We start from the raw sequence: 26,558 nt of genomic DNA, 5'->3' as shown, positions 1-26,558 counted from the left end.
TGTGTGGGCTCTGCGTGGTTTGGCTGAATGGTTTCTTTACAAATGGCTTGGCTGGCGTTCTGTACACAGTTTATTATTTGACACTGCTTTGTTTTGGTAACAGAAAAACATCTCGGAGTAAGCAGCGTTGTCTGTGCCCAGCTCTTTGGTTTCACTTGTTTCGAGGAATGTATTCCTGTATCCTTCCATGTTAGTGCAGGAAGCCACAGTCAGACAGGGTAACATTAGGCAGAGGAGAAGAGGGTCAAAGACAACATGCAATACCAATGTGTAGCCCCCATGCATGTGCAGATCACTTAGTGGCAATGGTAACTCATCTGACATTCAGATTCAATGTAATAAAGCATTTATTAACCCCAAAAAATATATATTGATCCTGTTTATTTAAAGCATTTTATACAGCACAGCGCTGTGTAATTTGGCCCCCTGTATCACCTGAAATACCTGGCTTATCCTGCCTGGCTATACCCTCCCCTCTGTAAACTGACAACAATAATCACCATGGTCCGTTTATGTGCCTCCATCATCCGAAGCCTGCTCTCATGTGTCTGTGTACTCCTCTGTCCTCCTCTCCCTCCCCTCTCTGCCTGTCAGCTCCCCGCTCTACCTAACATGCTCTGAATACCTCTAGTCACGCTGATATATAACAGTAAGCTCCCCAGTGGATGTCATTCATAAAAAATATGCGGTATGATACTAATTATTATTACTTGAAGTAATAATAATTACTTCAGAGCTATTATACAGCATATTTTTATGAATGACATCCACTGGGGAGCTTCGTGTTATATATCAGCTATGAATTATAGCAGAAAAAAATTTACTTTAACAAACACTTTAAGGGAACCTTCTCTTTTCTGTGAATAAAAGGCAGGGCTTTCAGAATGATCAGAGATTCTTCTAGTACTCTGTGTGCGACAACAAGCGCTCTTGATGATTGTGAGTGCGTTTCTTCATGAACCATGCTTTTCTGATTTGTCACAGGTATTGCTGACTGGCTGCAGGACTTGCATCTTTAAAAGCCAGAATTACACCAGAAAAAGATTTTGCAAACTCAGAGGATAGAAGAGTACGCCAGTGACTACTACAGTTTTCTGTTTGAACTGTCTATTTCTCAGTGGCTTGTGTAAATGAAAATGGATTTTTATCACCATGCTGAACAATTATATGTCATAAGGGATATTGTCAGCCCTGGATGTAAAGCGCGGGTCTACATGTTAATTTCAAACTAACAATGTACTTATTCCAAACCTATTGACACACAGATTTCTTATATATATATATATATATATATATATATATATATAAATATATATTTTTTTTTTAATAAGTCCATCGCAGATGTTGTACTTAAAGAACGCATTGCAGACAAGTACAGATGAATAGTGTTGGACGTACGGTTTGGCCCGAGCATGAATTCGGGCCTAACATTGGCTGTTTGCCCATTTTATGAACACCCAAATTGTCGAGGTGTTCAGTGTTCAACCGTTTGTTCGGCCTGCTGAGTACCCCACAATTCACACTGCAACGTACAAGCCCTAATTGGCTGAAGCAATGATTTGCCCAATCAGGGCATAGAACACGGTCAGAGCCATAATTGGAGAAAGTAATGATGACTCATAGCCCCACCCCCTCTATAAAAGGATCCTTCCCACAGCAGCCATTTGCTGTGTGATATTGAAGTGGAGATAGATAGAACATGTCCTTGATGACGCCCTGGAGGAGGGGCAAAACACGTTGACAAATTTCCGGTTTTACAACTGACGACGTTACTTCCGCGGAACGCAAGCCGAGCCGCAGTGAACTCAGAAGAGCCGTATGATTGTCCCATGCTCGTTTTATGTGGAATCTTCTAAGTTTTACATATGACTGCGCAAATAATTTTTTTTTTTTACAGTACTTCACTATGAGCATCATTTTGTTTTGTCGAGCCTGGTGGAAATCTTAGCTGCTCCAAAGACCAATATTTGGAGACCCTACCAAGGAGATTCAGAGACCCATCTTCCCAACACCAGAAACAAGCGTGTTTGACCCCCAGATTGCAAAGTTGAGGGTCCATTTTTTCTGGTGAGTGGGGAAACGAGAGGGGAGTGGGGCACCTGGCACAGCATGTGGACATGAAGCACTTCAGCACTTTATAAGAGACTGTTTTGTTTTTGTTTTTTGTCACAGAAATAATTTTTGCCATTGTGTTATTCCAAATGGCAAGCGCTGTATTATTTAGATATAGATTGAACAGGGCTCTAGATATAGATTGAACCATTCATTTTCACTTTAGTGTCCGTTTATTGTTTCAGGCCAGGTTTACTACTGTATATTGAGGTGCGTTAGTGCATGTTTATTGCTGTATATTGAAGTGCATCAGTGCACATTTTTTGCAGTATGTTGAGTTGCATTAGTGTACATTCGCTGCAGTTTATTGACATGCGTTAATGCACCTTTACTACATTATATCGGCGCGTTAGTGCACGTTTACTGGACTATATTGAACTGCGTTAGTGCACATGCACTGCATTATATTGACGTGCGTTAGTGCACGTTTACTGCAGTATATTGAGGTGTGTTAGTGCACATTTACTGCAGCATATTGAGTTGCGTTTGTGCACATTTACTGCAGCATATTAAGGTGTGTTAGTGCACATTTACTGCAGTATATTGAGGTGCATTAGTCCACGTTTTTGGCAGTATATTGATGTTCGTTAGTGTACATTTATTGCAGTATATTGAACTTCATTAGTGCACTTTGACTGCAGTGTATTGAAGTACGTCAGTGCACTTTTATTGCAGTATATTGAGGCACATTAGTGCACGTTTACTGCAGTATATTGAGGTATGTTAGTGAACGTTTACTGCAGTATATTGAAGTGCGTTAATGCACGTTTACTGCAGCATATTGACGTGCCTTAGTGCACATTTACTGCAGTATATTGACCTGCATTAGTGCACGTTTGCTGCAGTATATTGAAGTGCCTTAGTGCACGTGTACTGCAGGATATTGACATGCGTTAGTGCAGTTTTACTGAAGTATATTTAAGTGCCTTAGTGCACTTTTACAGCGGTATATTGAAGTGCCTTAGTCTACTTTTATGACAGTATTTTGAAGTGCCTTAGTGCAATTTTATGGCAGTATATTGAAGTATATTAGTGCACTTTTACTGCAGTATATTGAAGTGCATCAGTGCAATTGTACTGGAGTATATTGAAATGCGTCAGTGCAGTTTTACTGCAGTATATTGTAGTGTGTCAGGGGTATATCATTTAAATTTTTGCAAGGCTAATTCTTGCTTTTATCAAGAGTATCTCTTTAGGGTTACGGTGTGAAGGTACCACCAACACCCAAAGCCCAATTTTTCCTGCACCTGTTTGACTGGGGGTCGTTCGGCCCATTTCTACAGATGAATAAGTACGTAGAGAAGCATGTGTGCCAATGACATGGATAGACATTTTCAGCAAACCATTTCTAAAGCATGGTAAACAACCCAGTGGCCTGAATGAAAAAATACTGATAGATCGCCATACTAACACAAGCAGTGTTAATGCATTGATCCCCCTCCTGCCAGAACACATGGAACAGTGCTTACAGCTTACGCTGATTGGCTGCTGGTAGGATTCTGCTTTTCCAGCATGCCCGTTTGATAGAAGTTGGTTGTGAGACTGACTTCAGACAGGCAGCTATACAAACGTACCAAATTTTGACTGGTTCCTGCTGAACCGGCTGGTATTCAGATCAAGTGTACCCAACTTAATCCTGAGAGACAAATCAAGTTCTAGTTGTCTATGCACAGATAATCCAGTCAATTTTTGTAATCATGAAAGTGTCCCTGAATAGGAGACAAAGTAACAAAGAGAAATATGCAGGGATAAGCTAGAGGTAGACATAAAAGAAATAGAGGAAAGAAGAAAAAAAGGTGGTCAAAGTGGAAGTGAACCCTCCTATCGTTTTCAGCCAAGGAAGCTGCCATCTTGGCCTCTGTTTAATTTTCAACTGCCATGATGCTGTACATGTGATCAGTTATGACAGCAGCCATTGGATGGTTTGACAGTTTGGGTGAGAGCACAGACCAATGTTACAGTTACATTCCCAGCATGTGCCAGAAATGTAACTGTTAAATCAATGGATTTACTTCCGCTTTAAGTATGGGAAGACATGTGGAAAGAGAAGGGGATGAACTGAAGGATAAGGAGGGGAGGTTTTGGAGAGGTGAGAAACCAGTCAACGGAGAGACTGTGGTACATAAGTACTGAGGGATTGCCTTGTGATCTATGTGCTTGAGACAAGCTGTTTATATTCACTGGAATGTTCAAAGTCTGTCCAATGAAATCATTGACAACTGACTTTTTCTGCTTAACCACTTCAGCCTCGGAAGATTTGCCAGCTCAATGACTGGAGGACATTTTACAATTTGGCACTGCGCTGCTTTAACTGGTAATTGTGTGGTCATGCAATGTTGTACCCAAACAAAATTTGCATCCTTTTTTCACACAAATAGAGCTTTCTTTTGATGGTATTTGATTGCCTCTGCTATTTTTATTTTTTGTGATATAAACGCGAAAGGACTGAAAAATTTGAAAAAAATGATATTTTCTACTTTTTTTTAATAAAAAAATGTAATAAACTCAATTTTAGTTATACATTTAGGCCGAAATTTATTCAGCCACATGTCTTTGGTATAAAAAAAATTTCAATAAGCGTATATTTATTGGTTTTTGCAAATGTTATAGCGTCTACAAACTAGGGTACATTTTCTGGAATTTACGCAGCTTTTAGTTTATGACTGCCTATCTCATTTCTTGAGGTGCTAAAATAACAACAGGGCAGTACACCCCCCCCTCCAAATGACCCCACTTTGGAAAGGAGACACCCCAAGGAAATTGCTGAGAGGCATGTTGAGCCCATTGAATATTTATTTTTTTTGTCACAAGTGATTGAAAAATGACAAAAAATAAAAAATTACACAAAGTTGTCACTAAATGATATACAGTGCCTTGCGAAAGTATTCGGCCCCCTTGAACTTTTCAACCTTTTGCCACATTTCAGGCTTCAAACATAAAGATATAAAATTTTAATTTTTTTGTGAAGAATCACCAACAAGTGGGACACAATTGTGAAGTGGAACGAAATTTATTGGATTTTTTAAACTTTTTTAACTAATAAAAAAATGAAAAGTGGGGCGTGCAAAATTATTCGGCCCCCTTGCGTTAATACTTTGTAGAGCCACCTTTTGCTGCGATTACAGCTGCAAGTCGCTTGGGGTATGTCTCTATCAGTTTTGCACATCAAGAGACTGGAATTCTTGCCCATTCTTCCTTGCAAAACAGCTCAAGCTCAGTGAGGTTGGATGGAGAGCGTTTGTGAACAGCAGTTTTCAGCTCTTTCCACAGATTCTCGATTGGACTCAGGTCTGGACTTTGACTTGGCCATTCTAACACCTGGATACGTTTATTTGTGAACCATTCCTTTGTAGATTTTGCTGTATGTTTGGGATCATTGTCTTGTTGGAAGATAAATCTCCGTCCCAGTTTCAGGTCTTTTGCAGACTCCAACAGGTTTTCATCCAGAATGGTCCTGTATTTGGCTGCATCCATCTTCCCCCTCAATGTTAACCATCTTCCCTGTCCCTGCTGAAGAAAAGCAGGCCCAAACCATGATGCTGTCACCACCATGTTTGATGGTGGGGATGGTGTGTTGAGGGTGATGAGCCGTGTTGCTTTTACGCCAAACATATCGTTTTGCATTGTGGGCAAAAAGTTCGATTTTGGTTTCATCTGACCAGAGCACCTTCTTCCACATGTTTGGTGTGTCTCCCAGGTGGCTTGTGGCAAACTTTAGACGAGACTTTTTATGGATATCTTTGAGAAATGGCTTTCTTCTTGCCACTCTTCCATAAAGGCCAGATTTGTGCAGTGTATGACTGATTGTTGTCCTATGGACAGACTCTCCCACCTCAGCTGTAGTTCTCTGCAGTTCATCCAGAGTGATCGTGGGCCTCTTGGCTGCATCTGTGATCAGTCTTCTCCTTGTCTGAGCTGAAAGTTTAGAGGGACGGCCAGGTCTTGGTAGATTTGCAGTGGTCTGTTACTCCTTCCATTTCAAAATGATCGCTTGCACATTGCTCCTTGGGATGTTTAAAGCTTGGAAAATCTTTTTGTATCCAAATCCGGCTTTAAACTTCACAACAGTATTACGGACCTGCCTGGTGTGTTCCTTGGTCTTTATGATGCTCTCTGCGCTTTCAACAGAACCCTGAGACTATCACAGAGCAGGTGCATTTATACAGAGACTTGATTACACACAGGTGGATTCTATTTATCACCATCAGTCATTTAGGACAACATTGGATCATTCAGAGATCCTCACTGAACTTCTGGAGTGAGTTTGCTGCACTGAAAGTAAAGGGGCCGAAAAATTTTGCACGCACCACTTTTCAGTTTTTTATTTGCTAAAAAAGTTTAAAATATCCAATAGATTTCGTTCCACTTCCCAATTGTGTCCCACTTGTTGGTAATTCTTCACAAAAAATTAAAATGTTATATCTTTATGTTTTTGAAGCCTGAAATGTGGCAAAAGGTTGAAAAGTTCAAGGGGGCCGAATAGTTTCGCAAGGCACTGTATTGCTCACACATGGCATGGTTATATGTAGAATTACACCCCAAAATACATTCTGCTGCGTAGACACTCTAAGCTATTTGATGAGAGACATGTTGAGTCCATGAAATATTTTATATTTTGCTACAAGTTGCGGGATTGGTTTTCGGGGTCCCGTGCACAGCTAGGCTCCTTAAACGTCTCACACATGTGGTATCCCTGTACACAGGAAAAGCAGCAGAATGTATTGTGGGGTGTAATTTCACATATGCCCATGGCATGTTTGAGCAATAGATAATTTAGTGCCCAAACATTTTTTTTCCTGCAACTTGTGACAAAATATAAAATATTCCATGGACTCAACATGCCTATAAGCAAATAGCTTAGGGTGTCTACTTTCCAAAAAGGGGTCATGGGGGGGGGGGGGGTTGTGCTATCTTGGCATTTTATGGCCTTCAAAACTGTGAGGTAGTGGGGAGTAAAATCAAACATTTACACCCTTCGAAATCCTGAAGGCAGTGATTGGTTTTCGGGGTCCTGTATGCGGCTAGGCTCCCAAAAAGTAAAAAAAGGTGTAATTCCACATACAACCATGCCACGTTTGAACAATATACCATTTAGTGACAATGTTGTGCAAAAAAAACAAAGTGTAAATTTCCCGAAACTTTTGACACAATAGAAAATATTCCATGGACTCAACATGGATATCAGCAAATAGCTTGGGGTGTCTACTTTCCAAACAGGGGTTATTTTTGGGGGGGGGGGGGGGGGTTGAACTGTCCTGGCATTTTATACACAACATTTAATTATGTCACCCATCACACACTCTTCTAAACTCTTCTAAACACTTGAAGACAAAGCCCTGTCTGACACTTTTTGTTTACATGGAAAAATATATTTTTTGGGAAAAAAATTACTTTGAACCTCCAAACATTATATATATTTTAAAGCAAAGGCTCTACAGATTAAAATGGTGGGTGTTGCAATTTTATTTTTTCACACAGTATTTGTGCAGCGATTTTTTCAAACGCAATTTTTTCGGAAAAAAAAATAAAATTTTTTTATTTTAATGCACTAAAACGCACTATATTGCCCAAATGGTTGATAAAATAAAAAAGATGATCTTATGCCGAGTACATGGATACCAAACACGACATGCTTCAAAATTGCACACAAACGTGCAGCGCTGACAAACTAAATATATTTTTAAAAACCTTTAAAGGTTACCATTTTAGATCTATAGAAGAGGTCTACTGCTAAAATTACGGTCCTCGATCTGACCTTTGCGGTGGCCCTTTTTTATTATTTATTTGCTTTTTATTATATTTTTAAATTGTTCCTTTCATTTTTTTTATTTTTTTTATCATTTTTATTGTTATCTCAGGGAATGTAAATATCCCCTATGATAGCAATAGGTAGTGACAGGTACTCTTTTTAGAAAAAATTGGGGTCTATTAGACCCTAGATCTCTCCTCTACCCTCAAAGCATCTGACCACAAGATTGGTGTGATAAAATGCTTTGCCAATTTTCCAATGGCGCTGTTTACATCCGGCGAAACCTAAGTCATGAAATGCTCGTAGCTTCCACTTTCTTAGGCCATAGAGATGAATGGAGCCGTTCTGGTCTCTGATCAGCTTCATGGTCAGCTAGGTGAACCACTGGCTCCATTCTCAGGTTCCCTGTTGGGACAGGAGAGCCGGAGAAAACCATGGAAGATGGTGGAAACGTTCCCTCCCACTGCTTATAAAAGCAGTCTAGAGGCTAATTGGTCACTAGGATTGCTTTTATATGAAAGCTGACCGCTGGCTGAAAAGAATGATACCAAGATGATACCTAAACCCACAGGCATCATTCTGGTATAACCACTCAAAGTCCAGCAACATACCAGTACGTTGCTGGCCCTTGTTGGGCATACATTGTAATGTTCTTTTTTTCATGCAGCCTGTAGGCTGAACGAAAAAAAGAGATTGATCGTGGGTATGGCTACCATTAGAATACTGCCCTTCATCCACCCACATCTAATGATGGGCATACCTGCACCGTTTTTTTTTTTTAACTGTGGTGGTGAAATGACCTCCGACAGCGCTGGAGTTACAGCTTTATGTTTTGTGGGCGCAAATGCTGTTGCTGTCAAGATAAATAAACACGTGCTCCAGCTGAATGGCGTACCTGCTAAGCAAATGATGGTTAACAATAAAACAAACATTACAGTATAACATACCATACCTGCAAAGCAAATACAATAAAACATAGTAAAAATAGAGAGAACGATAGATATAGAACAATAGTGAGCGAACATAAGAGAGAGAACAATAAAGAGAGAGGAAAAAATACAACCACAACTATTTTTGGATTTTTTATTTTTATTTTTTTGTTTTTTTTTTCACTTTTGCAAAAACTGTAGAAAAAACTGTAAACTGAACGTTGCAGATTAGGGTCTCTCAAAATGTTATGGTCATCACGTCTCGAGGCCCAGTGTTAGTGTGCCTAGGACTGTGTGGTGCTGTACCCTATGCTAAAACTCCACTAGTGTGTGGTAGCGTTTGAAACATTCACCATTGCAGAGATCAGGTTGGTCAGGACAGGAGGGACAGTAAAAGCGGGTTTCACACCTAAATCTGCGTTTGCTGCAGACGCATCTTTTTTGGGGGTTTCCAAGTGTTACTGCAGTGCTGGATGTATGACCAGGATGTACTAGGTTGCTGGTGCTTGCCAGTTCACCAGAAGGAATAGCAGCGCTAGTACTGGCTTTCTACTCCATACGAGGGACCTGCATTTCTTGCACCTCAACGACAGCAGAAGATGATCGGGGTCTGGTACGCCTGACCTTGGTAGGAACCACAAGTCCGTCATCAGAGCTATCTGTCAGGATGCCGCTGCTGTCTACAGGTTCATATTCTGAGCCTGAATCTGACAGAGGAGTGACTTAATCTTTACTATCTGTCATGCTCAGAAACGTGTTGCCCTCTTCACTAGTGTACCTTCGATTTGACATTTTTCCCTCTAAATTTACTGGTGCACTAGTGAGACTCACAGATAAAAAAGCTCCTGACTGTTAGCGACTGATTCAGACGCTACCAAAAAAACTGTTAGCAATCGCAGGGATCAAGCCTGACTCTGTGAATGCTGCAGTTATGTGTTTTGTAAGTGACAGTGATCGATTGATACTGCACTTGGGCGGGCTGGGCGGAGGGGCTAAACGCAGGTGCTAGCAGGTATCTGGGCTGATGCCGCTAACACTGCGTTTTTGGGAACCCTAAACTGCTGGGGAAGCTAGTATAGATCTGATCAGATCACGATCCATTCAGACACTATACTACTAAGGGAGGCATATGGTGCGTGCGTGGGTGTTAGCGGTACTGGCACTAATCTGATGCTGCCTGGGGCGAGGCAGACCCTATCTGACGCTAACACCTTACTTTGATCACCTGCCGGGTGATCAGGGGGTTAAACCTTTATTGAGTAAAATACGGCAGGTGCCCTGACGCTATAAAAAAGAAAACTAGCTAAACTGCGTCACCCGTGACACTTATAATGTGATCACAGATGGCAGGGGGTAATTAAGGGGTTAAACCTTTATTGGGGGGGTCCCTAGACCTTTCTGGGCCTAAGACAAATTACCCTAACACTGATTTTTGTCACTAATGACACTACTACAGCGAACAAAAAAAATCTGATTGCTGTACTGGGTGACACAGTGACAGGTGGTGAAGGGGTTAACAGGGGGGGGGGGTTATCTGGGGGTGAATTGTGTGCCTATGTAACCTGGTGTCAGTGTAGTGTTGGTGCAACTCACTGTTTTATGCTTTTTCCTCTCCGTCTGGAATGAAAAGACCAATACGAGGAGAGATTACATCACTTCCCCTGTCAGTGTTTACAGTTACACAGACAGGGGAAGGATCTCATTTGTCTGCAGAGATCACCAGGTCCAGGCCAGATTTTGTTGGCCTGGGCATTGATCAGTTCCTGATCAAATCCAATCGTCGTGAGCGGCGGGCGCGCCCCCAAGCCGGCGCACGCATCACGTATAGTAACATAATTGTGCGCAGCCGGGTCAACCTGCTGCAGTAAATCTGCAGCGGCTGGTCCGGAACTGGTTAATGGTGATGGGTCGCCATGAGATCTCCATGTGGCAAAATTCAATGACTTTGTTCAGTCATAACTGCATAGCCGGGGGTGATTCTTGTTTCCACAGTAGGAGTGCAGGCCCTAGTTGTATTTAACAGGTAAAATAGTAAGGAATCTTTGTATTTTTTCTGGTCAGAGGGTTTAAAACGGGTATCCAACCTTTTGACCTTCCTGGGCCATATTGGAAGAAGAGGAAATATCTTGGGCCACACATACAATACACTAACAAAAAGGATAGCTGATGAGCAGAAGAAATTGGTCAAAGTTATAGATAATGTACCTATTTGAGTAATAAAACTTTTTTTTTCAGGAAGCTGCCATCTTACCTCTGTTTGCTCTACAGTTGCCCTGTTGCTGCACATATAATCAGCCAGTCATTTGATGGCTTGACAGTTTGGTCGAGAGCACAGTAGGGAAGTACACTAGTTACTAATAAATTCCTCCCAGTGTCTTTAATCTTTAATGACATTTTATATATTCAAATATTTTTGTTATTTAAACTAGGCATGAATGTAATTCTACTCCCTGTGTTTGTCTTACCTTGTAATGTATGTCCATATACTGTTTCAGCTCTCATGTCCCTCAAAAGGACAAGACAGCTTCCTGTTTCTTGTTCCACATTTGTGATGCATGCACAGGATGTGTGAGTGCTGATTTAATGCAGGGGTGGTCAACTTCCAGGCTGTGGCCTTTCTGCAGCTGGGCCTCAGGCGGCCACCATAAGACACCTGGGGGGGCGGCATGGCAGAGCTGGGCGGCATGGCAGAGCCAGGCGGCTGGCAAAAGAGAGCAATCAATGGGTGGATTTGAAGAAGCGAGCGGGCAAGCAGAGTAACTACATCATCCCTCTCTGCCCCCTGCATCACCGTAGGGGAGCTTGCAGGTTTTTTCTACCCACTTATAAGGAGTTCCCTTGGATATCATTGTGAATGACTATCTGATACCCCAAAAAAGGGGGGAAGGTGTTTCAGACCCTCTGTAATTAAAGGGTCCACTCAGTGAGGTGAGCTGCCATCTGTACCATTGGTGGAGGTGTGATTATTCCACAGTCACCTGCATGCAAATATTTTGCCCATCATTGAAGACACTTTGGATTGTTTTATTGATTTTTGGACTATTTATGTTTTATTTTATTAGTGTAATTTTAGCGCTGCATCTTCCTTATTTATGTTTTCTGCTTAGGGATTTGAATTTTGACCCTTGGTGTTCAACTGCTATTTTTTAATTGTTAGAGGTTTATATTATTGCGCTGATTTGTTCTTTATATATTGAAAGAAAAGAACACCATTCAGTTTTACAACCCAAATTCCAAAAACAGTTGGGACGCTGTGTAAACTCTAAATAAAAACAGAATGCAATTATTTGCAAGTCTCATAAACCCATATTTTTCACAATAGATAACATATCAAATGTTTAAACTAAGAAAATGGACCATTTAAAAAAAAAAAGGGTAATTATGCAATTGATGACAGCAACGAGTCTCAAAAAAGTTGGGACAGAGCAACAACAAGCTGGCATGGTAACTGGTACTGACAAGGAAGAGATGGAAGAACATTTTACAAATAGGTTAATTTTCAACAGGTCAGTAACATGATTGAGTATAAAAAGAACATCTTAGAAAGTCAAAATATTTTGAGAAGTAAAGATGGGTAGATGTTCACCAATCTGTGAAAAGCTGCGTCTAAAAATTGTTGAACCGTTTTAGAATAATGTTCCTCAATGTAAAATTGCACAGACTTTAACTATATCATCATCTACAGAACATAATATCATCAAAAGATTTAGATAATCTGAAGCAATCTCTGTGTGCAAGGGACAAGGCCAAAACGCACTATTGGATTCCTGTGATCCTCAATCAATCCTGTGATCGCGATAAAAACAGGCTTGATTCTCTGGTGGACATCATTCACCATGCCATCAAAAAATACAAGGTGAAGCTCTGTCATTCAGAGAAGAAGCCATATCTGAACATGATCCAGAAATGTCACCGTCGTCTCTGGGCCAAAGCTCATTTAAAATGGTTTGTTCCAAAGTCAAAAACTGTTCTGTGGTCAGACAAATTGAAATTTGACATTCTTTTTGGCAACCATGGGTGCCAAGTCATCCGAACTCAAGAAGAAAGGGACCTATCTGTCTTGTTATCAGAGCTCAGTTCAAAAGCCTGCATCTCTGATGGTATCGTCAGGGGTGCATTAGTGTATGGAATTGGCAGCTTGCAAAATAGTACATTTTTATCAGTTTAAACATTTGATATGTTTTCTATTGTGAAAAATATGGGTTTCTGAGATCTGCAAATTAATGCATTCTGTTTTATGTAGATTTTGCACAGCATCTAATTTTTTTAAGGGATTGGTATTGTTAAATATTTAATTTAACCACTTACAGACCTGACCATTTTGCTGGTCAAAGACCAGACCACTTTTTGCGATTGGGCACTGCGTCGTTTTAACTGACAATTGCACAGTCGTTCGACGTGGTTCCCAAACAAAATTGACGTCCTTTTTTTCCCACAAATAGAGCTTTCTTTTGGTGGTATTTGATCACCCCTGCGGTTTTTATTTTTTGCGCTATAAACAAAAATAGAGCGACAATTTTGAAAAAAATGCATTATTTTTTACTTTTTGTTATAATAAATATCCTGCAAAAATATATATATATAAAAAAAAAAAATTTCACTCAGTTTAGGCCGATATGTATTCTTTTACATGTTTTTGGTAAAAAAAATTGCAATAAGCGATTATTGATTGGCTTGCGCAAAAGTTATAGCGTTTACAAAATAGGCATAGTTTTATGGCATATTTATTAATAATTTTTTATCATTTTTTTGTTTACTAGTAATGGTGGCGATCAGAGATTTTTATTGTGACTGCGACATTGCGGTGGACACATCGGACATTTTTGACACATTTTTGGGACCATTGTCATTTATACAGTAATCACTGCTATATAAATGCAGTGATTCCTGTGTAAATGACACTGGCAGTAAAGGGGTTAACCAGTGGGTGGCAGTGTAGGGGTTAAGTGTTCCTAGGGGTGTATTACTAACTGTGGGGGGGCTGGGTTTTCATTTAGTGAACACTGATCTCTGCTCCAATCACATGGAGCAGAGATCAGCTTCACTAGTTGCTAGGCAGAATGGGGAAATGCTGTTTACACGGCATTTCCTCCATTCAGCCGCTCCGTGAGACGATCACGGGTATGCCCGCGGCGATCGGGTCCGTGGGATCCGCAACCGGACTCACGAGGGTCCCGACCGGCAGGGCGGCATTGAAGATTGGACGTACCTGTACGCCAATATGCCTGCCCGTGCCATTCTGCCGACGTACATCGGCGTGGGCTGGTCGGGAACTAGTTAAGAAGGTTCTTTGCCAATTTAAAATATCCCTGCAACATTTTAATGGGATTCAAACAGGGTTTTGACAAGGTTAGTCCATAACTCCCCATATTTTTCTTTTTAAGCTATTCCTTGGTGGATTTGTCAGTGTGCTTTGGTTCATTATTCTGTTTAAAAAAAATCTATTTCCAATTTAACGTCCACTGTCGACCAGATGACCTCACATTCTCATCAAGCACACTTTGATATTTTGCAGAATGAATTATTTATTCAATGACTGCAAACTGGCCAGACCCTCAAGCAGCAAAGTAGCCTCAAACCATAACATTTCCACCACCATGTTTCACAGTTGATATGAGGTTCCTCTCCTGAAATGCGGTCTTCAGTTTGTGCCAAAATTGTGTACTGTTACTTTTGCTAAACAACTCTGTCTTTGATTCATTAGTCCACAGCACAGCCTTTGCATTTTTGTTCAATGACAAAATTTAATCTTGCTCTAATGTTCTTTTTGGGCAACAAATGTTTTTTTCCTGGCACATTTCCCATGCACATTATATTGAAGCAATCTTTCTGATTATAGATGTATACACTTTGTCAACAACTGAATTACCTTCAGATCCCACAATAATATGCTGGGGTTCTTGGGACTTCTTTTAGCATCAAACAGTCAGATTTTGAGGTAAATTTGCCATGCTGGCCAGTCCTAGACAAATTAGCAGTCATTCAAAATCGACACCACTTGTAGGTAATTTTTCTTAACAGTGGAATTGCCAATCTTTTAATTCTCCTCCTCCTTGTGCTGCATGTAAAAGAGATCCAGCAGCTGTTTAGCCACTAGGATTGCTTTTACATAGTTCAGCCTCGCCAGCTAAAAAAAAAAAAAGATACTGGTGTCATGACTACAGTTGCAGTAGGTACTTCAAACAATTCAACTAGTGTAACTAAAAACCTGATTCTCTATTAGGACATGATACAAAGTTACAAAATGTTGCGGCTTGTTGGTAAATAAGCCAAGCTAAATAGGCCTCCACCCAACACCTAAAAGCAGTTACAACGTTGTCAGTGATAAAAACAAAAGTCCTGATAGGAAATGGCTGCAAAAGCTAGCTTAGAAGACCGCCACAGTCACAACATGGGGGGCATTAATGAGTAACTACAAGGATTAAGTGAAAAATGCATCTTGATGATCAACAATGTATAGGGACTTCTTGCGGGTGGAAAGTGGTTAAAGTGTATCTCAACTCAGAAATAAAAATTCCTTAGATGTAATGTGTGTATTAGTTTTCTTTTTTTTCAGGCTTTTTTCCCTTTAATTTTCATGTGATATTCCACAAATAACATGCTTTTGTTCCTTCTTGTCTTTGCTGATTTCTCCATTGTGTCTGTGGAGGTAGTGATGGTTGTTATACAGGTCAAACTTCAACATGATTGCCTTTGTTTACCTCTATTACACTGTGGATTAATGAGATTAGTAGTTTACACAATAAAGATAGGGTCCTTTGTGTTTTCTTTTAAGCCCACAAAAAGTGACTAGGGCACCTCAGTTTTGGCAAGATCAAAAAGTATTTTTAGTAAATAGAAAATACAGTGCCCTGCTACAGATACAATCATCAGCACAATCCCAGCTACGGGTGCTGGCTCCTCTAGTGGTTTGTTCTCCACATCAGAAGTAAAAGTAGAAAGAAGGAAAGTAGCTGCACTCTGAATTGAAAGCCACCATAGTAGTTTTATTGAACAGCCCAGTGCAAGGTAGACCACCTGGACTCCGACCTTTAACGTGTTTTAGCCACCACATCTAAGAACTGGTAAGCTTTTGTGTTTGGGGGGTTAGATACAGTGCGCTTTAAAGAGTATGTAAAGCCAACATTTCATATTCCTGGTATGTGCCTGCTGTACCATGTACTTTTATTAAAAAGTATCCTGTTCTTTTTGTACAAAGACTGGGTTTCCTCCTTTCTGATGCTTTGCCAGGCCCTAACTGCAGCTGTTTTCAGTTGTTCTTGCCTTTCGTTTTCCTTCAGCAAGTGAAATACATGCTAAATTGGGTTGAGATCGGGTGATTGCAGAATATTCACATATTTTTGCTTTAAAAGCTCCTGGGTTGCTTTTGCATTGTGTTTTGGATCATTGTCAATATGTACTGTGAAGCGCCATCCAATCAACTTTGCTGAATCTGGGATGACAGTATATCTCTAAACACTACAGAATTCATCCGGCTGCTTCTGTCTTCTGTCACATTATCAATAAACACCAATGACCCAGTGCCCCCACCATGTTTTACAGATGACGTGTGCTTTGGATCATGATCTGTTCCATTTTAAATGTTTTTTGGCTAAGTCTAATCTGGCTTTCTATTATTTAGGTTTATGAATGGTTTGCACCTTGTGATGAACCCTCTGTATTTGCTCTCCTGAGATCTTCTTTTGATTGTGGACTTTGACAATGATACGCCCACCTCCTGGAGAGTGTCCTTCACTTGTCTGGATGTCATGAATGGGTTTTTCTTTACCATAGAGAGGATCCTGTGATTATCCACCACTGTTGTGTTCTGTGGACATCCAGGCCTTTTGATGTTTCCTGAACTCATCTGTGCATTCTTCTTTCCCAGAATTTACCAAACTGTTGATTTGGGCCACTCATAATGTTACTGCTGTCTCTCCTCTGATAGATTTGTTTCATTATTTACAATGGCCTGTTTCACTTGCATGGACAGCTCCTTTGAACGCATGATGTAGGTTCACAGCAATAGATTCCAAATGCAAATACCACACTTGTGCCCCGTACACACGATCGGATTTTCCGACAACAAATGTGGGATGTGAGCTTGTTGGCTGAAAGTCCGACTGTTTGTATGCTCCATCGATAGGAGATTCTCAAATTTTCCGCCAACAAAATTATGTTGTCGGAATTTCTGATCCTGTGAAGTCCGACACACAAAAGTTCACGCATGCTCGGAATCGAGCAGAAGGAGCGCTGCACTGGCTATTGAACTTCCTTTTTCTTGGCTCATCACAAGTCTTGTACGTCACCGTGTTCCCACGTTCGTAATTGTTGGCCAACATTTGTGTGACCGTGTGTATGCAAGACAAGTTGGAGCCAACATCCTTCAAACAAAAATCCACGGTTTTGTTGTCGGAAAGTCTGATCGCGTGTACGGGGCATAAGAATCAACGCCAGACCTTTTAGCTGCTTAATGGCCATGAAACCGCTTTTGATTCAATTGTCCAATTACTTTTGGCCCCTGAAAAAGGGGGGGGGGGTGGCTATTCTTAATAGCTGTCATTCCTAAACCCTTCCTCCGATTTGGATGTACATACCCTTAAATTAAACCTGATGGTGTGCACTTTTAGTCCATAATCATTATATAACTATAGCTTGAATGTGTTTTTGGTAAATACCTGAAAACTAAAATTGTGCTCGTGTCCAAATATATATGGACCCAACTGTATGTGACTTATTTTTATTTCTACATATCTGTATTCCAAAGTGCTTTGCAGACAACATTAACCATCCATACTCACAATTTAATATTCTTATCTCAGTTTTACTGTAAAGCTGATCTCTGGTGAAAGCTAGTTAACCTACCAGTATGTATTGGATTGTATAAGGAATGACCTGGAGAAAAGCCAGGCATGTGCAGAAACATACAAACTCAATGCAGACAGTGACCTAGGTAGAAACTGAACCCAGAATCCTGTGCTGCAAGGAAAGGTAGTTATTACTAGTAATTCTTACAGTGCCTATGGTTAGAGAAAGTCGGTTTGTGTAATCTGCTCTAATGGTACAATCTGACCTCTTCCAATGTACAGGAGTTATTTGACAAACAGAAGTTCATCAACATTATTTCAGTTAAATGGGTTATACAATTCTTGGGCAATTTAGATTGTTTTATCCTGTTTAAGCAAGGAAATACAGCATTGTATCTAATGTCTCTGTATGTGTCAGCTCGAAAAAAACATTGCTGCATGGTTTAATTTGATGGGTTGTTTACACTACCCAGTCACTGAAAGCTATGCTTGAATCTCTTTACTCGGAGTGTGTGACCAGTAATCCCAGCTGTGACAGAGAGCAGAGAACACATCCTTCCAACAGCTAAAGAAACTCATTGACTGTGATGAAACCTGATCATTGTCGTATGGCATATCCATATTTATGTCTTATACTATACAATGCCTTTTCTGGGGAGGCACAAACTGCAATTTTTAATGTCTCCAGTCTCTGTGCTTGCTCCAACCATATTTTTTGCAGAGTAGCAGTGGTTGCGGCTGCTGGAATCTTCTGTTTTACAGTACCCAGTCCAAGATGCAGCACTGTACTATAGGCTAGGGATGGGGTTATGCAGAGTAAGTGAGCAGAGCTTTGCATCAGGGAGAGGCCCTGATAAAACGACCCATTGGGCTGAATGAGAAAAATCAATAGATTCCCCCATCGCCACTAAACAGCTTGGTGGAAGAACCTCCCACTGCAAGCTATTGTACTCTGACAGCCAGCTAGCGCCCAGAACAGCTGATTGGCTGCAGTCATTGTCCTGACGACTTTTTTCTGCCCAGCTCCTTCCATTTTCAAAGTTTATAAAATTGGGAGGTATCGGCAAGGTCACCCGCAGCTTGAATTTCAGCCAAAATTTGAGCCATGTATTGCTAGCTCTTATTCACACTTAGAACACCAATAGGTAAAGGAAAAAAATGTATCATTTTTTCCAAGCGTTGTACCAACTTTTTAATGCCATCAGCAAAACTCCTCTTGCCCTCACCATTTTCAATATTTTTGAAGACCCCTTGTTTTTGGTTTAGGCCCCTCATTCTGTTGAGACACCCCTGGCACCCAAACAAACTTTTAGCATTTGGGATGCCACTTTTATTTTGTCTCAAAGCCCAATTTTGCCTAAAACATACGCTTATACTCCTTACACATGATCGGAAATTCGGCCAATTAGAGCTTTTGGTCGGAAAATGCAACCTTGTGTATGCTCCATCAGACCTTTGCTAGCCAAATTCCCACCAGCAAAAGATTGAGAGCAGGATCTCAATTTTTTGGTCGGAAAAAGTTACGATTGTAAATTCCGCCTGTACAAATTCCGACGTGCAAAATTCCTACGCAAGCTCGGAAACAATTCGCTGCATGCTCAGAAGCATTGAACTTAATTTTCTCGGCTCGTCGTAGTGTTATACGTCACCACATTCTTGTCGTTCGAAGGTTCAGCAAACTTTTGTGTGACCGTTTTTTTTGCAAGCCAAGCTTGAGCAAGTTTTTTCCAAACGGAAAATCCACTCGTGTGTATGGGGCATTATACTCCCGGACAGGTTTATTAGGTAAAACCTGTGTGCAAACATAATGGTATAATTTGAACAGCTCTTAGAAAAACGAAAAAGTACTAAATACTGAAAGCAAGGGCACAGAACAGCAATTTTGCCTTGCTGCCTCCCACTCCAGGAAAATAAGTTTCATATTAACCCACAATTAGAAAGCTTGGTTATTTAAGAAAATGCTGCAGTGTGGCATCAGCTTACAGCTGAACGCCAGGCATATATAAAAGCATAAGTTAAAACAACAGAATGAAGACATAGTAAAGTAGAGAAATCCTTGGTATGAAGAATACAAAATTATATATATTAAAAAAAATACATTAGTAAAGTACAGTTAAATCAGTTTCTAAAATCGGGCTATATGATCTGGTTGTCCTGCTTTCTACATAAGATGCAACCTCAGAAAAGAGGTGCTGCAGAAGCTCAAAATGGGTAACATGATATAGTCATATGACACTGAGAAGTGATTTGCTCTGCGTAGGCATGACGCAAGTAAAGTACTATTCAGCCTGTGTTAGAGGTGCTGGGGTCACTAGAGGTTTGAGTGAGTTTGAATGCAGTGCCACCACTACCACACAGGTATTATTATATCTGAAAAGAGATTTAGCGGGTAATATGTCAAGAATACTGGCTGCTGAGCAATAGTGTAATTGGTTAAGTGCATTGATTAGGTTGAATGTTGCTACAGTTGTAAAAAAAAATGTTTTCTTGGACTTCATGCACTTATGCAGTCATTTAAAACAATACATTATGTTTTATTGCCTAATTGGTGTATAAACTATCTGAAGGTCTACTTTGTGTTACCTTTCCACTATCCTCTACACATCCAAAAACAGTCAGAGTGTGAGGCAATACACCCTAGGTAATATTACCACATGGATCTGTTGTGTTACACAATATTGCCATGGTAACATATGCTACTGACATGTATAACATGGAGGGAACTCTGCTTGAGGCTGGGTTCACATATGAGCACGCAGCGGCTTTGTAAAGCCGTCACCTGGTATTCAGTTCATACATATATTTAACATACAAGTTCTATGAGGTGGATATTCAGGCAACCCTCCCCTCTGTGTTATTTTGCATTGCTTGCTTAAAAAAACTGAGATCTCATGGAGTGGGGTTGGGTCATAGGGGTATGCCCAAAGGGGATGTGTCAAAAAGCTTTGCCTATGTCCGGTCACCAATAATTGATACACATATGGGGTCTTTTTTCTGCAATAGTTAGGGCTTTAGTATTTTTAACATGTGGGTAATTTCCATAATGGAAAACACTTTGGGCCTCAGGCGCCTGCTTTCAGAATAAGGAAGGTAGAACTGAGAGTTTTATTGGCTAATTTGGATAACTGTATGTGTGTAGGTTTTTGTTGCCTTTATAATTGTTTTAATTTGTATACATTGTTTTTTATTCAGCTATATATGTAACTGTTTTTTATACAATCCTTTCTTTTAATGCACAACATATTATTGCATATTCTTAAACAGGTGTGAGGTAACCATTGTATGCTGGCGTGACATATTTCAGAGACAAATATGTGACATTCCTCAAATGGAAGATGCTGCACTCTAGTTTTGGGGAAGTTGGTCTTCCAACTGGTAAAGCTAAATTACAGTTTTTTGGGGGGTTTATTTTAAGTTATATTGGTCCAGCTTGGAACAGTGTAAGTATACTTATTCCATACCTGGCCAATCCATTTATCTTCACCATCTTCCAGGACCTGTGCCAAGCAGCTACATAGTAACTACAGGGGATAACTAGCTCTGCACCATTCAGAGAAATCCTTTGCATTTTATATAATGAATGAAAAATTATCTCTGATTGGGGGTGGGGGGGGGGGGTGTGTGTGACGTAACAATATTAACCTCATCCAATCGGGGAATGCTTTGCGCCATGCTTTGCAAGGCATTCTGTCTGAATGGCACCTGTGCCAATCAAGCGACTCCCCCCAACCCCCCCCCCCCCCCCAAGGCAGCTGCTCGACATGAGAACTGAAAGATGGCAAGGATCACTGTAATAGGGATCTGCCAGGTATGGAATGTGCATACTTACATAGGTCTAAGCTGGACCAATGTAATTGTGCAAAAACATACCTGGAGTTCAGAGTTGACCTGGTGTCAAGAAATGGCAACTGCCTTCTGAAACATCTCATGAATTTTGCTGTCATTGATTTCTTAAAATTATTCTGTGACAGACGGGAAGCATTCAATCAGATTCAAACTCCAGATTTAAAGGATTGAGTAAAACTTCCGTTTCTTTTTTTTCTATTTTACTTATGATCTAGGGTTATCATAAGTGGTTATTATTAAAATAAACTCTAATGGAGAATACTAGGCCGTTTACTCATAGCAACCTTTTAAATGTCAACTTGTCCTAACCTCCACTGGAATACTAAGAGGTGGAATCTGATAGGTTGCTACTGACTACACCTCTGCCTTCTCTTGGCCAGATTTTAGAACATATATATTTGTTGTGAAATGGTATTAGTTGATTTTGAAATCTTGGGATGTTATAACAGTCATCGAACTCTAAGGGACTGGTTTGCCATCTATTTGATAACTCACACAGTGTTTCTTTTTATACCTAATTTGTAAAGCAAATATGTGTTCTTATTGGGGGTGGACAAAAAAAAAAAAAAATATATATATATATATATATATATATATATATATATATATGCACAGCATATACCCAAAGCAGTATCTGTTTCATCCTGTCTGTTGTCTCCTCAGAACTTGCAGTGGGCCCGAGACGTGTTGCTAGGCAGCAGTATCCCGTGGCAGCAGCTGAAGCACATGCCAGCGCAAGGACTCTTCTACGAGAGGAACAAGACCAATTTCTTCAATGTAAGTTGTGTGCTGTGTATAATAAGATGGTCAGAATAAAAATGGGTTCTGTTGAAAGAGTTAACTGGACACATGAGTCATCTTCTGTTTCATTCTTGTAGAATGGAGCTCAGGTTAGCTGAGTTGCAAGTTAATGAATAAAGCCTAGGTTCACATTGGAGCGATTTGTCATATGATTTGAGAGATCAAATAACATGACAAGTCAAGGCAGTGGCACTGTTCCAATCGGTGCGACACCGATTTTGCAGCACTGCATCGATTTGCAAAAGTAGTTCCTGTACTACTTTTGCCAATTTCAGCTGCGACTTCAATAGACATCTGTGCATGAAGCCACAGAGATGTCTATCAAGTAGCAGCTGAAATCATGCTGACCTTGCTACTCTGAAATCGCGCTACTTCAAGTGAAGTAGCGTGATTTCAAAGTAGTATCAATGTGAACCAGGGCTAAAGGTGTGTTTTTATAAGAGCTAGAAGGCATTGGTAGTTGCAGTTCAAAAACAACCAGTCTGATGCCTCCTTTCATATATACTAAGCTATGCTGCAAAATGACAGGCAATATCTGATTTGTTGCTATGGGCAATATCTGATGATTTCCAACTACAGGAAACTTATCATATTAGGCTCCATTCACACCAATGTGTTTTTTCCTGCTTTTTGCACAATTGCAGGACATTATATTTTAACATGAGTTCTTATGGAAGATGTTCACAAGCACTTTTGTGCCTCAGCATTTTTGAAAAGGGTCAGGGACTTTTTTTAAATGCAAAACTGTGATTTTTTTTTTTTGCATTTTTCGATCAATAGACTTCGAAGCTGCAGAAAAGCATGTAGTGCATTTTTGCCACAATTTTCTATTTGTGTTTTTTTAATTTGCCCAACAACAAATTTGGCAAAAGAAAAATAAGCATAAAAAATGCAAATCGCAGTAAAAAAAAGAGCAAAAAGCACTGCAGAAATGCTCAAAAGCAACATGCATAGATGTGAATCGAGCCTTAGTAAAGGGCCTAAACTACTAGCAAACTGAAAAAAATGTCTCCTAGAGCTGTCTGGACAAACCTTTCATTTTCAGAGATCTCCAAAACCTGGGCCACTAAAGTAGGCAAATGCCTACCTCAAGGATCCTTATCTTAAAAAAAATACAGTATTATTAAAACTGTATGCCCATCTTCATGATCAGGAAATTTTTTGCGATATACTACTGCATTACTTTAGGTGACAATTGCACAGTCATACAACACTGTGCCCAAATAGAGCTTTCTTTTGGTGATATTTGATCACCACTGGGGTTTTTATTTTTTGCGCTATAAACAAATAAAGACAAGCAATTTAAAAATTTAGGCCAATATGTATTCTGATGCATATTTTTGGTAAAAAAATAAGAGTATATTAATTGGTTTGATCAAAAGTTATAGCTTCTTCAAACTATAGTATATACTGGAATTATTATATATATTTTTTTTATACTACTAATGGCGGCAATCAGCGACTTACAGAGGGACTGTGATATTGTGACAGACAGTCTGACACTTTGTGGAAACCAGTGACACTAATACAGTGATCAGTGCTAAAAATATGCATGGGCACTGTACTAATGACCCTGGCTGGGAAGGGGTTAAACATCTAGGGCGATCAAAGGGTTAAATGTGTGCCTAACCAATGTTATTGTGTACTATGTGTTGTTTTTACTAAGGAATCTGATGGATTTTTTTTCCTTGCATTGCAGGGAAAGAAAATCCATCATATCCCTGCTGACAAAACAGAGCAGAGCTCTCCCTTTTTTACATAGGCAGAGCTCTGTTCTGTGTCTCCCTTTGCCGATCAGCGTGTCCCAGCGGACATCCATTGGCCGACACCCAATGATTGGCTTGTGCTGTGTCTAATCACCAGTGCCCCCTACCTGTAAGTGCCAGATCAGGTACGTGTTCCTGTACAGGAGAGCCGCCTTATTGCTAAGTGATGCAGTTGGCAAGCGGTTAATATGTATTTCTCTGTATTTGACTGCAAACCAAGTGATCCAGCAAAATAGACAGTGAGGGCCGCGCTCCTGTATGACTCATGTGCATTCCCTTGCAGTGTGATTTGGCAGCCCTTTTAATTTGAATAGGCTGCAAGTTGCACCAGAACACACAAAAAGTAGTGCATGTACTACTTTTGAAAGATTGTTTCCCCAAATCATATGGTACTGCGGTACCATGCAATCTGGTTCCTGCAAATGCACGGCATTTGCAAGCTGCGTTTTGGGGTGCTGGTAACAATGTATTGGCACCTGCAGCAAACTGTAAAAGCAGTGCGTTTAGAATGCAGTGCAGGAAACACGCATGGAACACGCCTTTTCCACACTGCGTTCTGGTGTGACAATTTGTTTTTAACTACTATACTGAATTATTGTTTTAGTTATTAAATGTATTAACTGCATTCAGTTACCATACAATTGGGGGAATCCATTAAAGTCCTAACATGACTTATCTGGCAGTTTGGCCCATTTAAAGGTCCCTTGTCAATTTCAAAGATCCCTGACGTACTTTTCAATAGCTTTACTGACGCATGCAGCAGATAGACTTTGGTAGTTCTTAAAAGCACCAACTTTACAAAGTGGTGCTATTACTGCACCAGATTCAAAAATAATTACCTCCAGTTCATAGACCAACTCTAGCCTCATACACACGGTCAGATTTTCGGATGACCGTTCATCCGTTTTTTGTTGCTTTCTAGTCTCGTTTGAAAGTGAAGAGGTTACTCATTATATGAAAATTAAATGTCTATTTCAATGCTGATTTTCCCTTTCAGCCTGTTTGCAGTCACCTCTGGTCTATTTTTACTCCAGTGATGGCTGCAAGGTATTTCCTGTGGCAAGTTTCCTAATGGTGACGGCAATGGACCCATGCCCCCACTTGTCAGCCTCATTTTTTTATTGTCCCCCATTTGTCAGCCTCATTTATTATTGCCCCCCCCCCCCCCCAGGGCAGGGCTCCACTTTGTCAGCCTCATTTATTAATATACTGTCTCCAGCCCCAGTGCCCCAGCTTGTTAAGTGACCTGCTCCAATCAGGTTCCATTTTCACACCTTTTAATCTGGACTAGTCTGGTGTGGTGAGTGCTTGAGCACCGGTCTTTGTTCTCTGGCCCAGGCTGTCCCCAGGCTGTCCCCTCAGGCAGTCGGGCAGCTTGGGCCACGGGCGGGAGGAGAAGTCAGGCAATGCACTGCAGGAGTCGGGATGGGCAGCCGAGCTGTGGATTTAAGCCAGCCAGCACTGCAAAATGCCGCCACCTGCCGGGAGGTCACTGAAGACCGGAGGAGTCAGGAGGAGACACAGTGAAGATGCTCTGGCTGCTCTCTCTGGGTGCTGCTGCCGCGGCCAGAGAAGGTGAGGAGGTGGGTGGACTTGGAGCGCAGGGCAGCACTGGGTAAAGGCCTTGCTCCTCTCAGCCTCGCTCTGAGACTCTGAGAATGTGACATCCCTGGTTGCTAGATGCCAAGCGGAGAGGCCCTAGCAACCAGTTTGGCAATCTTCCATTAGGGTGGCTATGTGTCCTCATTTCATTCTGGGACACTGTATTGTTCCGGAATGAAGGTGCCCAGGACACGAATGCGAATTACGGGACAATCCCAGGCAATCCGGGACACATGGGCACCCTAGTTGTCACCCTATAACAGCTTGTCCTTAGAGCTATAGTCAAGGTTTCATTAATAAGCACTCCCAAGTTTTTAGGGCTCCTGTGACACTCTGGAAGTGAAAGATTCATGTAGATGCCTTTTTTTTTTATTCTGCTTAGTAGCTTAGGAAATGTGATGTAATTCCAAGTCCACTTTAACCACTTTAATACTGGGCACTTTCACCCCCTTCCTGCCCTGTTGCACTTTGAATGACAATTGTGTGGTCATGCAAAACTGTACCCAAATTATTTTTTTTATCATTTTCTTCGCACAAATAGAGCTTTCTTTTCGTGGTATTTTTTCACCACTGGGTTTTTATCTCTTGCTAAATAAAATAAAAAATATAGATTTGTAAATAAGTAATTTTTCTCATTCACTGATGTGATCTGATGAGGCTGTACTGATGGGCACGGATGAGGCTGCACTAATGAGGTTGCAATGATGGATGGCACTTATAAGCAATGATAGGTGGCATGGATGAGCGGCACTGAAAGGGAGCACTGATTGGCCTCAATGATGGGCACAGATTGGCCTCATTGATGGCCACAGACTGATGTCACTGGTGGGCTCAGATTGGTCTCATTGATGGCCACAGACTGATGTCACTCGTGGGCTCAGATTGGCCTCATTGATGGCCACAGACTGATGTCACTGGTGGGCACAGATTGGCCTCACTAGTGGGCACAGACTGGTGTTACTGATGG

The 26,558-nt window shown here is 40.8% G+C and overlaps 1 protein-coding gene across 4 annotated transcripts in view; it reads left to right on the top strand.

The window, feature by feature from the left end:
• The window catches only part of CABIN1 (calcineurin binding protein 1), a 326,274-nt gene that overhangs the window by 176,619 nt on the left and 123,097 nt on the right, over window positions 1–26,558 (top strand). For all 4 annotated transcript variants that reach the window (XM_077461572.1, XM_077461571.1, XM_077461570.1 and 1 more), the window contains one exon: window positions 22,086–22,199. In XM_077461572.1, the coding sequence (XP_077317698.1) occupies window positions 22,086–22,199 (114 nt within the window). The remainder of the gene's footprint in view (window positions 1–22,085; window positions 22,200–26,558) is intronic.

Source organism: Lithobates pipiens, unplaced genomic scaffold (assembly GCF_037356315.1).
Source record: "Lithobates pipiens isolate NorthernLeopardFrog02 unplaced genomic scaffold, aLitPip1_a1.2 Scaffold_3, whole genome shotgun sequence".
NCBI lineage: Eukaryota > Metazoa > Chordata > Amphibia > Anura > Ranidae > Lithobates > Lithobates pipiens.
Note: the sequence above shows the minus strand (reverse complement) of the source record. Positions and strands in the feature narration are given on the sequence as shown.